The following is a 14,865-nucleotide window of genomic DNA, read 5'->3' as shown; positions in this document are numbered from 1 at the left end:
ATGATTGAATGGCATCCATTTTTAATGCATGGACAGTATGTAAATGGAATGGTATCTTTCCACTCAGCAGTTAAATCCACCAAGGGCCCCTTCCTTCACTTCTTGTCTAATGATGGGCATGATTTATTCATAAGAGTACCAAAAAGCCAAATTATTTCCCTTCCTTCCTCTCACAGTGGAGCCGAAGGTGTACGTCTCCGCCGGCCCCGCCGCCCTGCTGCATGGCGAGAGTGAGTCGCTGGTGGCCACCTGTATCGCCGAGCGCGGCCGCCCCGCCGCCGAGGTCTCCTGGGAGACTACTGATATGCACGGGAGGGTGGAGAGGCAGAGCCGCGACGAGCCGGACGGCACCACCAGCGTGCATGTGCGCTACCTGTGGCAGCCACAGAGCTCCGCCCAGGGGAAGACGCTGACGTGCGTCGTGCACCATCCGGCCCTGCAGACGGAGTTCCGCATACCTTACACCCTCAGTATTCAATGTGAGTGCTCCATGTCTTCTTTCAAATGCTCTATGAACAAAAGTGTATCCATTTTTGAAAGCGCTTGTCCTCATTATGGACAATTTAGAGTCTCCAGGTATGTTAACATGCATGTATTCGGGATGTGGGAGGATGAGTATCCAGAGAAGCCATGCACACACAGCGAGAACATGCAGAGTCCACACAGAGATGTTCCAACAGAGATTAAATCATGTACTCGTCTTCTAAATGTTAGCGTCTTATTGGACTGCATGAGTGCCGGCTAATGAAGGTTTTATGAACTATCGATCAACCCCCAGCAGTGACACACAGTAGCAGGACTGTGCTTTGGGCCAGTGGGCGGAGGAGCAGGCAAAGCAAGGTTAATACAGGCGGAATGATGCTTTGCAGCACAATAAATCATCGCCGAGGCACAAGCAAAGGGGGTTTTAACTGCAAAAGAAGCACAATTTCAATGCTCAACTGTGTGACAGGGGTCAGCGAGTAGGACGAGGCAAGGCGTCCTGCTTTTGTTCAGTAATGAGTTCCTCATTTGTTCTCCAGAGAAATCATAATGGAAAAATTGGATATCTAAGTCAGTGTTTGCCGTGTTTTATTACAGTAGCATGTGCTGGCTTCATTTAGGACTACCTACTGTTTCACTTTGTTTTCATTTTTGTCACTTCCAGGCAGTGGACTTTATTAGCTGCACAGTTTCTTCTTTCCGAGTGGCTTCTCACTATTTGTCCTTGGCTTCCTTCACCACAATAAAAAGTTTAGGTTTAGTCATTGCTCCTGTGCTTCCAATATAACATCACGCATGCTGTGTTTTGACTCGTATGCAAGCGCTTGTGTGTCCAACTGAGCATATAGTCCCAAAGTGTTGTTTGCAAGTACAATATGCTTTGGTCAGCATAGCCCACCTACTGTCGTAGCTGCTCCAGCAACCTTTTGTTTCACTTTGTTCCACAGTTGCACCAATGGTCTCAATAACAGGAGTGGAGAAAAACTGGTATGCCGGGCAAGCAAACGTGGGGTTCATGTGTGACGCTCAGGCCAACCCCCCTGCCCGCCAGTACACATGGGTCAGGTCAGTATCCCACCTCCTATGAGTGTACTACCCCCAAAGGTGGAAGTGAACAGTATGGGCGGCAGTGGCTCAGGAGGTCAAGCAGGTCGTCCAGAAACCAGAAGGTCGCTCTCTCCACCCAGTCACTGTTGTCCTTGGGCAAGACACTTCACCCACCTTGCCTCCAGTGCTGCCCACACTGGTGTATGAATGTGAATGAATGGTGGCCGGAGGCGTGAATTGGCAGCTACGTTTCTGTCCGTCTACTCCAGGGCAGCTGTGGCTACATACGTAGTGTACCACCACCAGTGTGTGACTGAGGAGTGAATGAATAATGGGTTCAATTCACTGTGAAGCGCTTTGGGTACCTAGAAAATTGCTATATAAAATCTAATCCATAATTGTTATTATGATCTCGCAAATGCAAAGTATTTTGTTCTATCTTGTCAAGGGGCAATGCTATGGAAAGGACGTGGATGTGTTTTACAGTAGTCCGTGTACAGTTTGTATCGCAGTATAGATTTACTATCTCCTGAAAATGAGTCAACGTGACAACGTCATTGTCTAAATAACTGGCAACAACGGTCAACATGTCCAAATTGTGTCCAAAGTGCCAATATTTAGTGTGAGCACCATTGTTATCTCGCACTGCCTTAATCCTCTCGGGCATGGAATTCACCAGAGCTGCACAGGTTCTTACTGGAATCCTCTTCCACTCCTCCAGTACGGCATCACTGGTGGATCTGGTGCATGTCAGACACTTTGCGCTCCTCCACCTTCCTTCTGCTCCAGGAGGCTCCACAGGTGCTCAGTTGGGTTCAGGTCTGGAAGAGACATACCTGGCCACTCCAGCACCAACACGTTCACCTTCCTCAGCAAGACACTTGTCATCTTGGAGGTGTGTTTGGGCTTTTTGTCCCAGTTTCCCGAGGGAGGGGACCATGCTTTGATTCATAAAGTCACAGTACATGTTGGAATTCATGTTTCCTCTCGGTGAACCACAGCGCCGCAATGTCTACAGCACTCATGCAGCCCCAGGCCATAAGAGTCTCATCAACATCACCGCACTTGACCGTGAACAAGACACAGTTATCTTGCTACTCAATTGTGTTGCCAGTTATGTAGACAATAATGGCTGTGTGTTGATTTATTTTCAGTGGCTAGTAAGCCTACACGGCTATCCAGTAGTACTACTGTATAGAAAAAGCAAAAAAAATACAGACAAATGCTGGCTTTTAAAGACAGTGTCAAAGGGGCTAGAGTCGTAACCCAAATGAAGTGACCCTAACAGTACAACTTGACACTGGATCTTCGAATGCAGCCATCAGGAAGACTCTTGACAGCTATAAATAAAAGATTCCAAATGGTTCCTGCATCAGCGGAACTCTGGCGCAGTGGCACTTTGTTGTCCTCTGATTTGAAAACAAGGCTCATGACGATCTGACAGTAGACACGAAGTCTTGCCCGGTGAAACCTTATGCCCCCGGTTTTGACTTTAAAGGCCCTTTAAATCTTTATTTTGAGTATTTTTCCATCCTTTTATAACTGTTGGTCTGTGAAGTGCAGTCGGATCTAATAGTCTGTATTAGACATAGATGCACGCTTCTCAGCGGAAATGAACGTTTCCTGCGTTTGCATTTGTGCACAGGTTGGACGGATCGATGCCTGACGGCGTTGAGATCGTAAGCAACATGTTCAGGTTCATGCGCCCGCTGCAGCTCAACGACTCCGGCGTGTATCGATGCGAAGTGACCAATGACGTCGGCCTGCGCAGCCAAGATGTGTCCCTGTGGGTGCAAGGTAACGTCTGCATCCGACACGCCTCAGTCACGACAAGCATTTGCAGATGAAGAGTAAACCTAACAGTTTCCCAGGGTCCGGCCCTGGAACCGTTTTATTTGTCTGATATTGAAAAGATCCCGTGTAGCTTTTTAGCTCACGCTCAGGTTTCACAGAGTCATAATAAATTGCATTGACAGATTTGCAGGGCATAAGAGTTATGGGCAGTATATAAGCCGTGAAGTGTTCCAGTGTAATCCTCACAGCAGTGTGTGTGTGTGTGTGTGTGTGTGTGTGTGTGTGTGTGTGTGTGTGTGTGTAAATGTCAGTGACATCAAGTGAAGACCAAAGAGTGAACTTTCCTGGATCCAAATAGGTTTTCCTGAGTGTGATTGTATAAATACCGTACTTGTCCGTAGAAACCTACGGCTTTCACGTCTGCTTCCTGTGTCGGGCCCTTCTTGGCCGCTTGAGCTCATTACTGCAAAGTCAGGGGTGTGGATCCTGAGAACGCCGCATCTCCTCTTTTTTATTTTCATTCCTCCTCCGCTCCTTTGTAATCCTTCTCCAAACAAAGCAACTGCTGCTTTTGGATCCCCCCGGGCCGTGCCGATCACTCGCTTTTTCTCACTGCTGAGTGGAAAGAGCTGGACGAGCCCCAAAAAAGCTGTCATGCTCCATCTGTTTACAGGCCCGAGTCCTCATCCAAACGAAAGCACAGCTGACAGACATCCCATCCAGGAAGGACTTGGCCGGCCAATTATCTTGCTTCGCGTCAAATATTAAGACTCGGGCTTGTGGCCTCCTGCCTGCCTCCCTCCCCCCGCAAAGATAGCCATGCTCGTGTGCGGCAGCTATACCCCCTCCCCCCGCTGCGGCCGCTTGCTGTTGCTGTTTGGCATTCCCGCCTGCCTCTGAAGCCTTGTGGTTTTTGGCCTCTCGCTCTCTCAGATGATCAGCTACGTGTTTGCAGATGCTCTCAACCTACGTGGGGTTAACCCACACCCACCCACCCCCACAGCCACCAAAGCTCCCTGCAGGGTGCAATCGATGGCAACTGACAAAGAAGGTTAATACCAGAATACCGTTCATTGACTTGTCATTACCCTGCGGCCTCCAGGCGACACTCCATGTTGTTTCCAAATACGCATATTTTTGTGTTTCGGGTCACTGAAACCGGACTTCTTGCCAAGTTTTCTAAAGCTCTTCGTCAGCCGTTTATTATGACGTACAGTACGCTGGTATTTTCCGTGGGTGCCTTTCCCATGCCCAGATAAATTGAAGGGTTGCATCAAGAAGAGCATCCGGTGTGAAAAGTGAGGCAAAAAAATTACATGAATTGGCAAAACTGACTCTGACCTTTAATTCAAGGGTTAAGAGCATAACTCTCCAAACGTTTTCCAGCGAGGGCCACACTGTAAAAAATGAAAGGATGCAAGGGCCACTTTGAAACCAACACATAGAGATATGCTAAGAAGCTACATGTAGCTATTGAGGTGAAATGCTCCTAAAACTGACGTTTTTTCTATAATAATACGAGCTCATTCTAGTAAAATTGCGACTTTTGTTCTTCATTCAATTTTGACATTTTTTCTTAATATTTTGACTTTATCCCCATAAAACTACAGCTGTTTTTTTCCATTTCTGCTGTTTTTTTAAAATTTTCCAACTACTTCATTTCAGCTTTCCTCTTGTAAATGTTCTTCTCTTAATCATAACTTTATATCTTTTCAAACAATAACATATTTTTTCTTTATTTCCTTTTATTTCATTTAATGATATTTTTAATGATAATTTTCCGCATTTTACAAGTTTATTCTCATAAAATTGCAACTTTTTTATCATGAGAAAACCCTTTTTTTCTCTTAATATTTTGACTTTACTCTGGTAAAAATTTTTGCTGTTTATTTTTTTTGTATAATTTTCCAAACATTTCAACTTTCTTCTTGTATATTTTCTTCTCCTAATATTTTGATTTTATTGCTATGTTATAAATGTTCCCCCAATCTAAGTTTCCAAAAATTACAACTTTATTCATTGTTTTTGACTTTAAAAAAACAAAACATTTTTCTTTAATATTTCAACTTCATGCTACTAAAATGACATTTGTCCTCATGCTATGACTCTATTCTTGTGAAATTACGGCTTTTTTCTTGCTAGATGACAACTCTTCTCTCAATATTTTGACTTTTGATTGATTTTCCCATTTTTGCTGCTGCTGTTGTTGTTTTTTAAGTTTCCTTGTTAAATTACATTTTTAGACTGTGCTGCGGGCCGATAAAGTCACATCCGCGGGCCGTAGATGGCCCCCGGGCCGCACTTTGGACACACCTGGTCTCGGGTGGACCACCACTTCTATGTTGCTTGTGCTGTTATTGGTCTAACAAGTAAACCCCATGGTGGCAGTTGGACCACTATAACTTGGATTGACTTGAAATTTCTCACACACTCAATGCGCTCACATCACATCCACTTCAAGGTTTTCAGTCGAATCACCACGGGATTGGGTACACACCTTAAGGGGGCTGACAAGCATACGTGTGTAAGATGTGAGCAAGATGGGTTTAAAAACATGGCCGCCTTCAATCAAAATGTTGGGCGGGACTCGACAACTAATTGTTCACAAGTCATTGGCTGTTTTTTTTTTCCGCTGACATTTGAAAGTAAAACATTACAGAAGTCACAGTTCAAAATAACCTTGAAAGTATCAAACATTCTCTTGCATTTTAATCCATCCATCCATTGTGCACCGCAACGCGGGTGGCCGGAGCCGATGCCAGATGTCCTTCCGATATTTTCCGGGTCAAACACCAAAACTTGATTATTATTGGATAATGCGGTAGCCTACCCGGGTCATTGAGAGGCCGAGAAGTAAACTTCCTCCTTTTTTTGAGCAGTGTATAGTAGTAGAAGTATCAATATTTTGATTTCAGAATTGACTTCAGAGCATGAAGAGCTGGTGTTGGAAGTATCAATATTTCTGTGGCAATAAGCTGATACCTGAAATATCGAGATGGCCTGTGGGGCGGCCACGGCCACCATTGGCCACCACGTAGCTTCGCCACTGCATGCAAGCTCCCCGCACCATGACACTGCAGCCCGGGCACAGTCAGGGGGAACTACCGCTGTAGCTATGGAGCCCAATGTGGATGGAATGGATGGATACATGCGACCTGACGGTTCAGACTGCAGGAGCATCACATACGTATCGGACTTCTATCTACATACGAACGAGGCCCGAGTCGCGTTAGAAAAAACTGGAGCTGTTCACTGTTCACTGTACTGTTCACATCCGATCGGAATCAGAATTGACCTGCAGTGTGAACGTAGCTCTAGACTGCTGCTCCCACGACCAAGGTTGGACGGATGGACCACAGATGGAGAAGGTATCCAGCATAGTACCACGCTCGTGATGTATTGCTGCAGAGGAGGAGGAGTGGCGGTATCAGGCTGCCGGTGGCCTCACAGGCTGGAGGTCAAAATGGAGACGGTCCTCCTGACCTTCGCAGTACGCAGCCCTTTTCTCTCACTCTGGCTGCTGTCACAAACGCCGACCTATCCCCCTCAGACCCCAGGATGAATCAGATGCAGGGACCTCACATCGATCACAGCGTCTCATCTTCTCACATGATGACCCTGCAGGAGGGTTTAGGAAGGAGGCGTGGGGAGGGGGAGTGAATGGGATTCACTCAAATGCTCGTCCTTCCATCCCTCCTTGTCTGCTTTTATCTCTGCTGTGCTCCACACTGTGCTCCAACGTTTAGCGTGTAAATTTCATTTCCGCCTCTTTTGCTCAGTAGTGCAGCTTTTTAACAGACTCTCTGCTCCCGGGAGACGCATCCGTCTGCTCCTAACGGCACACGGTGTGACGGTGGAAATGAATCTCACCAAATGCTGCCGTGTCAGTTAAACTGTTACTGAGCATGAAGTGCAGACGCGCTTCGCTCGGGGTAACGTTTTTACGACTGTCCGGTCTCGTTTGTTAACCTTCTCGTTGCTTGTGCCCACTGCAGAGCCTCCGTCCACCACGGCCAGCCCCAGCACCACCGCATTGCCGCACCACACCTCTGGACCCGGCACTGCAGCAGACCAGCGGAGGTCCCCGTTCACCTCCCCGACCCTGGCCTCCTTGCAGGACAGCACCCTGGGCACTATAATCGGCGGGGCCGTGGGCGGCGTGCTCTTCCTGGTCCTGGTGGTGATCCTGGCCGGCGTCTGCTTCATGCGCCAGCGCCGCACTTTCAGGGGCGACTACTACACCAAGCAGTACCTGGGACCCTCCGACATGCAGAAGGAGTCTCAGCTGGACGTGCTGCAGCCGCACGAGCTGCAGGAGGTGTACGGCGACAAGGCGAGCAAAGGCAGCCAGGATCTGAAACCCAAACTGGGCGGAGACATCATTTACCCGGACTACGTCCTGCAGAGCAAGGATAGGAACGACTGGGCCGACCGGGAGGGGGACTACTACCCTGATCACTACCACGGCCAGAACATGCACCCCTGTGGGCCTCCGGTAATGAATAATGGCTCGCCTTACATCCCCGAGGACTGCTACAACAATTGCACAGACAGCGACTACGTGTCCCACCTGGACGGATCCGTCATCTCGCGGCGGGAGTGGTACGTCTGAGGAAGTAATTAAGACACAGACGGACAACACTGACTGTAAACCACTTTACCTTAAGGAGGCCTTTGCTGCGGGCGAGCCGGGACGCCTCCGCGATTTGATATGTTTGGGCTCAGGAGGAGCGTGGGCGAATGAGACGGCGCGTCGTGTTTGCGCACCTGACTTTAAGCGCAGCTCGGAATGTCGGGTGTCGAGACCCTCGTTTGTGACGCGCTTAAACCTCTTAAGTGGCAGGAAAGCTGCATTCCAAAGAGGGCCCTCCTCACGCGCGACTCTTATTGCATGAGGCATCAACTTGAAGAGACGGAAGGGATGAGAGGGCTTCCTTCCACTTCTTAGTAATGCGTTAGCATCACTGCTGACACGTGCTAGTCGTCACAAAAGCACACAACATGAAAGGGAGCCAGCTGGCTGTGATAACGGGCCGCGTGGCCGTCGCGTCTTCTTTTCTTTTCTTTTCACGTCTGGAGCACCAATTGATCATTAGGGTTTTTTTTGTTTTTTTCCTTCTTCGTACTTTATTTTACATCAAAGCGATGTGTTGCAGATGTGACGCTCGCAGCTGTCATCATTTGGGGCTTTTGCGGCGACTTAAACCGCCGCCATTTTCAGCTCTCGCTCCGCTCGTCGGGATCCGCGTTGGCGAATAAGGAAAATAACACAGCGCAGGGGGGGGGCGAGGGCCGCCTGTAGCTTACGTTGGAAACATTTTAGGCCGCTGACATCACTGCTGATCACAGAACAGTTTGGCTGCTCCCTGGAAATGTGATCCACGGCTGCAAGAAGTTGACGTGAAGAACCGTCTCAGATTGGAAGTGCCTCCCGAAACGTTGTGTATATTTTCTCTCTTCCTACTAACAACAAACTCGACACGAAGCGCTGACATCATCCCTGATCTCACAGCCCGACGCTTGATTTGACCTTTTTTCCACCGCTCTTCCTCAGGAATTGAAAACGGATCAAAGCGCTCCACTTGGATCCATTGAGGGAGCGGGGGGGGAGCGGGGGGGGGGGGGGGGGGGGGGGGGGGGGGGGGGGTTGTCCAGACACATGGAAACACGTGTTGCAGTGCGTCCCGGACGAGGCGTCTCCTACCTCCTTGTTTTGTTTTGTTTTTTTTTGCAGCTTGTGGGTGCATCCCGTCCCCGCCCTCGCGCGCCGCCCCACCCCGCCCTGCCTGAGAATAAACCGCTTTAATGTCGGCCGGCCTCAGCGGCCGCACGCACACACATCTGCGCACATGCAGCCCACATACGAGGAGCGGCCCTCGCCTCAAATAACTTTAATTTAGCCTCTCGCACTCGGTGATTTGCGGCACGTTTTCCCGCGCGGCCGCCTGAGTCATCATCGCCTTCTTTGAATCGAAAACATTGTGAGCTGAACCAAGTGATGAATGTCAAGACCTTTCTTTAACTTCACCTTTTGTATATTAAGTTATTTCACCAATGTCACCATTTTGTGTACATAATGCTGTTAGGTTAGCTTAGCATTAGCTCTTTAAGTTGGATGTTTCCCCCCCTGAACGAGCAGCTGGTGCCTTAGATGGGCTGATGCACAGAAACTCATGCTTCCTGCAGGCGTCCTCCATCTTGATATTTAAGGTTTCAAACCATGAAATGGGACAAAAGGTTGATTGTCACGCCTTAAACGCTTTTTAAACAGACGCATGTGACTTGTTAAGTTACCAAGCGAGCCAGAATGATTGAAAATATTGTCCTGTAAATAAGCTGACGGGGTTTTTGCATTGTTATGAGAATAAGAGAATCTCTTTTTTTGGTTTGTTTTGTATGACTTGTTTAATATTCAGAGTATTAGTTTACCTTGTGAGCCTTTGATGGATGTCAAGCAGAGCATTTGGTGCGTTTTTTTGGTTCTCGACCTATGAATTTTTTGTACGGGTGACGGCGATCTCACAGGAAGTGCAGATGAATGTGCGTCAAATTGTAGTTTTGTTGTGTTTGCAATAAAAAGATCCACATTATTGCACCCAGGCGTGTCCTCGGTGTCTCCTTCCAGACACGAAGCTTCACTTTGAACCTTTAAGAGCCCACTTATGAGGTCCGACTTAAGGGACTAAAATCTCTTTTTTGTCCATTCATGCACTCCCCCACAATGTTGACTTCAGTGACATCTCATTACGCATGTCACTCATCTTTAGAGGCAAGATTGGAACATAGTGCCTTTAACGCCTGCTTGTTTTTACAAGAAATTAGTCGGATTTTCGACAAAACAACCCAGACTGGTCCTTTTTCGGCAGTTCACTTGAGCGAGCTTTCTTTGAAAATTGCTGTGAAAATATTATATTCCCTAATAACCCCCCTTATAACCGCTTTGTAATAGCTAAATTAAACAAAATCGAGCTTTTCAAATGCCATCTTTGTGTTGTGGTTTGCCTCAGGAGCTCTAGCAGCTTACAATTAAGCATGAATAAGTCTTTTTTTTGTGCAATCTCATCAATGACAATACAATGACATTATTTTTGCTAATCAGGCAACAAAATGGGCGCTGCAGTACTCTACTTCCCCATGAAGGGGCGTGTGCGAGCCGGAAGGTGCTTGTCGCTGCTGTCCTTCCACAGAGAGGATAATCCAGCGCCTGCTTTTTTAAAACATTTGTTACTTTATTGAACTCAGCCAGAGTCAACAAATCAAATGGCTGCCAATTTCTGTTTGTCAGCATGTCGCCAATAATATAACGTTGCAGAAACATTTATTACACACCAGGACTTTCTACAGCCTGTGTAATGGAAGTGTGACATCACTCTTCTTGTTAAGGGGACAATACAATACACAGATATGGGGGCTGGGGACATGCGTGAGCTGGAAGGTGCCTGTCACAGGGTTTTTTGTTTTTTGACAGCAGCAGCACCAGCTGGAGGGCCGCAAGTCCAATGCATTAAAGATATTTTATGCTCTGCTGAATGAATGAATGAATTTGACTGCCAAGATGGAGGATTATATTTTCAAGCTGAACAGAAGGTGATCAGACTTTGACAACAAAGCAACAGAGCTTTTTCCTGGAGAAAGATAGGCTTCATGAACTTTATATACAGATAAGTAAGACCACATGTTTTTGGGAACAATACATGGGACTCAAAAGTATTGGAAAACTTTTTAATGAAAGTGTATTATTGTCATTATTGTCCAATGTAACAGATGCCACATGTCACATACAGCAGTGGACGAATACCGGGTTGGACAGGAGGACACAAAAGTTAGCAACACTAGCATAGCTATGTGAGCTACAGTGCTAACGTCACACTCACATCTGAACTCATTCAATCCCAGCAATTTGTCAAAAGACAACCCGTTCAGTAGCCATTTTAGACCATTTTGACTGGTCTTTCAAGGCCGTGTTGTATGTCTATATAAACATGGAAGCTACCAAAAGAACCATTCGGCTCCCGTCTTTCATCCGAAAAAAAAAACCTTTTTGCTTTCTTTAGTAATCAGCAGTAGAACATACTGTAGGTACGTTTCAGGGAAATATCAGTTCCCAACTAAAAAAGGGAGAAAAGCAGCTTTGTGTGAAAAGATACATTTCAAGCATAACTTTCACTTTGACACAAATATTTTTTGCTTTTGTGAGAGCTCAACTATCAAAACAACTATACCACAACATCAAAATACATTTTTATTTACAAATATAACACTATGAACTTTACAGTTTTCACTGAACTATGTGTGTGCATGCGTGTGCATGCGTGTGCACGCGTGCGCGTTAAAGTTTCTCTACATGTCCTAACCTTCTGCACGCTACACTCCTCCACGCTCTCTCACTTCCTCCTGATCCCTGCCGAGCTCTTATCAAATGCACTTCTGCCACCTTGTGGCCGTTTTTATGGCTTAAAGGTGCGCTGAAGTGTTGATGCGTTAGTGGAGAGTTGCATCATCACCTCTTTTTGCCTCTCGCGCAAACAAAACGAAAAAGGCGTATAGATACGTTATTAGGATTGAGCGTTGGGGGATTCTAAAAACGTATAAATACGTCTTTGGTATTGAAAGAGTTAATAGCAACATCAGTCCAGGTTAGCCGATTTGCTGAAGAAAAACAAAAGAAATCAACCTTCCATGCCTGTAGCTGATTGTCTGGTGGTTGGCAGAGCTTTCTTTTAAGATGTGTAGCAAAGCCTGCTTTTTTTTTTTTTACAAAGTGGCGTGCTTATACACGGGGGTGGTCTCATCTAGATAGGGGGCACCACTCACATTTCATGAAAATCCTCAACTTGAAAAGCGAGCGTTTGAGTGCCTCTTCTCTGAAAACGAGATGACAGATGTTCCTCGTGTTTGGTGCTCGTCGACAGGCTCTAGCGCCGTACATTACGGTTAGCACTTTGTTAAAAAGTCACTTTAATGTTCATTAATTGTGGAAAATTGGCACTGCTTGGCTTCATTCAGTCTGAGCTGAAGAAGAACCCAACCAAAATAGCAAAAGAGAAAAAAAAGCTTGTCAGGTTCAGTGAAGAGCATCAAGTTGATCATGTGACACCTCTTCCTCCTCGTTTGTCTCTGTCACCTTCATCCGCCGCCACTGTCCTCACCTGTGATGCTGACTAACTGACCCGTTTCACACCAGCCCTCGTCCTGTCCGACTCAGCACCCTCTTCATCACCGGCGGGGGAACAAGAGGAGGCAACAAGAGGCAACAAGGGGCCGGCTTGTGTCGCACCTGGAAAAGGTCGGTGACCACCCACAGCTACTTGCGACCTGCAAATATGGCCGGCTTATCCCGCTGAGGCTACGAGTTCATACAATGGCTTCCCTAATCCAGGCTGTCCCACTTAAGTGCCCGTCTTTAATCCCCTTTGGTTAACCTGGACGCACCACCGTCAATGTGTTGTTTAGCTAAGTGACAATGGTCCACCCTGGTCCTGATTAGACCAGAAACCAGATATGTAATCCTCAGAGGCATGTCGGCCCCCAAAACTCCCTTCTTGGACTTCACTTTCATCACCTGAGCGTCCAAGTCGTCTGAGCGGGACAACCCGGGCCATTGCTAATCCATCACTGCTCCCGTCTGCGTGTCGGTGCAGGCATTGTGGCTGCTGGGCTTGGGTTACCTCCTTCAACTTTGTGGCAGATGCCCTTTTTTCCACACTTAATGAATCCGTCAGCAAACGTGCTTAGTTTTGTTACGTCGTTAAAGCGCCGTCCCTTCCCCCACCTGGGGGTTGCATGCCATCCAACGGTCATGGTTTACTTTAGAGATGCTGGATACCGGCTTTCTTACCGATATCTGCTCTACCGGTACAGTCGGTTCCAAGCCCAACCACGATAAGTGAATTTCCGCAAAGTAGGATTTAATATTACTACAGTCAAACCTGTCTATAGCGGCCACTGAAGGGAAACGGCAAAAGTGGCCGCTATAGACAGGTGAGGTGAGGAAACTAGTAATATCAGTAACAACAATGAACCTTTTATCGGCCACAAATGTTAATTGACCGCAGCTGCGCGGCCACCGGGCATGAAGCGTCTGCCTCTTCCTCCCCGGAGAAGGCACAGCTCGCCAAATAAGAGCGCAGGACAGGGGACGCTCGCTCCTGTCCTGCAGAACGTCATAAATTTCCATCTTTGATTTTTTTTAAACACGATTTTAAAAGCAAGAAATAAAAGTGTTAGTGAACGAGCGCGAGGATATATGTACAGGATACGTGTGAAGCAGTCATGAATGGGTGTGTGCGTGAACAATTGAGTGCGGAGGAGGTGCGAAGATCGTCGTAAACTAACAATACCATCGCTCCTTTCTTATTGAATGGGCTTCTAATCTCTAATTAGTCGGCAATTAAGTGATATTTTAGATGTTTTATTCAGGTGTTTTGGCTATTTGGCTAGAATCTATTCACGGCATTGCAAAGTGGGAATATTACCGTTTTGGCCGTCATTGAATCTTTTCAGGGCGGCATTGCAAAGTAAGAAGACGACTTTTTTTTTGTCCAACTAGGACGCAGTAATTAAAGTCTACACACGACGGCTTCATCGCTTAAAAAACAAAACTTTTTCGTGCATGAAGCTTCTGCTTGAGTCGGCATTTTGGCCGCTATATGCGGTCAGATATTGACCAAGGGATACAAAATGGGTGGCCGCTGGCCGCGTTAGACAGGTGACCGCTACACACAGGGTCTATAATGCGTACATTTTCTGTGGGGGATTTTTCAGTGGCCGCTATAGGCAGGTGGCCGTTCTATAAAGGTGGCCGCTAAGACAGGTTTGACTGTAAATGGAATATTTTCATAGTTGGAACATAGAAAACCTGTTTAGGACTTGCTAAAGATGGTTTTTGACATTATTAGAGCCTTGTAGACATGAAGTAGCACCCCCATAGTCACCTTTACACGCCTATTATTCTTGGAGTACAGTGTTCCCTCATTTATTGCGGAGGATAGATTCCCAAAATAGCCCACAATAATTGAAATCCGCAAAGTAGCCAACTATATTTGTTTCCAATGATGATATGTTTTCAGGCTGTAAAGGTCCTCACCGTACACTTGATACTCTTTCTCAGGCAGGAATTAACATTTTCTCACATTTCTTTCTGGTTTAAACACTCTCAAAGTTCACATTTCATTTGAATTTTAATGATCAACCTGCTATGTTGGACACAAGGAATTGTTAACTGACTCACACGTATTTCACTCGTGTGACCCTGCCGTCCTGGTGCAATTCCGCTGCAGTGTTTTTGTATCCTTGTTAAAAGTTGTTGCTCTCGTCGTCGTATTTTCCTCACGGTTAGCTTCTTCCGTTTCTTCTACTGTTTACAGTATTGGCGGTTAGCAAGCAGCTCACACAGTTAGCTAGTTTGGTAGCCATGACCACAACAGGAGGTGGATTGACAATGGTCTACAGCCAATCAGGACGCAGAAGACAATGGGCGGTGCAGACGGCAGAGAGAGAATAGAGAGACACCGCCGCCTCCTGCTCAAGCACAGAACTACA

At 46.8% G+C, this 14,865-nt stretch overlaps 1 protein-coding gene across 1 annotated transcript in view; it reads left to right on the top strand.

The window, feature by feature from the left end:
- Window positions 1-8,925, top strand: part of nectin3a (nectin cell adhesion molecule 3a) — a 42,588-nt gene extending 33,663 nt beyond the window's left edge. Inside the window, exons 3-6 of the mRNA XM_054795237.1 lie at window positions 177-479; window positions 1,431-1,548; window positions 3,176-3,327; window positions 7,320-8,925. Coding sequence (XP_054651212.1) covers window positions 177-479; window positions 1,431-1,548; window positions 3,176-3,327; window positions 7,320-7,936 — 1,190 coding nt within the window. The 3' untranslated portion in view covers window positions 7,937-8,925. The remainder of the gene's footprint in view (window positions 1-176; window positions 480-1,430; window positions 1,549-3,175; window positions 3,328-7,319) is intronic.
- The last annotated feature ends 5,940 nt before the right edge of the window (window positions 8,926-14,865 follow it).

The sequence above is a fragment of the Dunckerocampus dactyliophorus genome, chromosome 12 (genome assembly GCF_027744805.1).
Source record: "Dunckerocampus dactyliophorus isolate RoL2022-P2 chromosome 12, RoL_Ddac_1.1, whole genome shotgun sequence".
In the NCBI taxonomy this organism is placed as follows: Eukaryota; Metazoa; Chordata; class Actinopteri; order Syngnathiformes; family Syngnathidae; genus Dunckerocampus; species Dunckerocampus dactyliophorus.
This window is presented reverse-complemented; position numbering and strand designations above follow the sequence as displayed.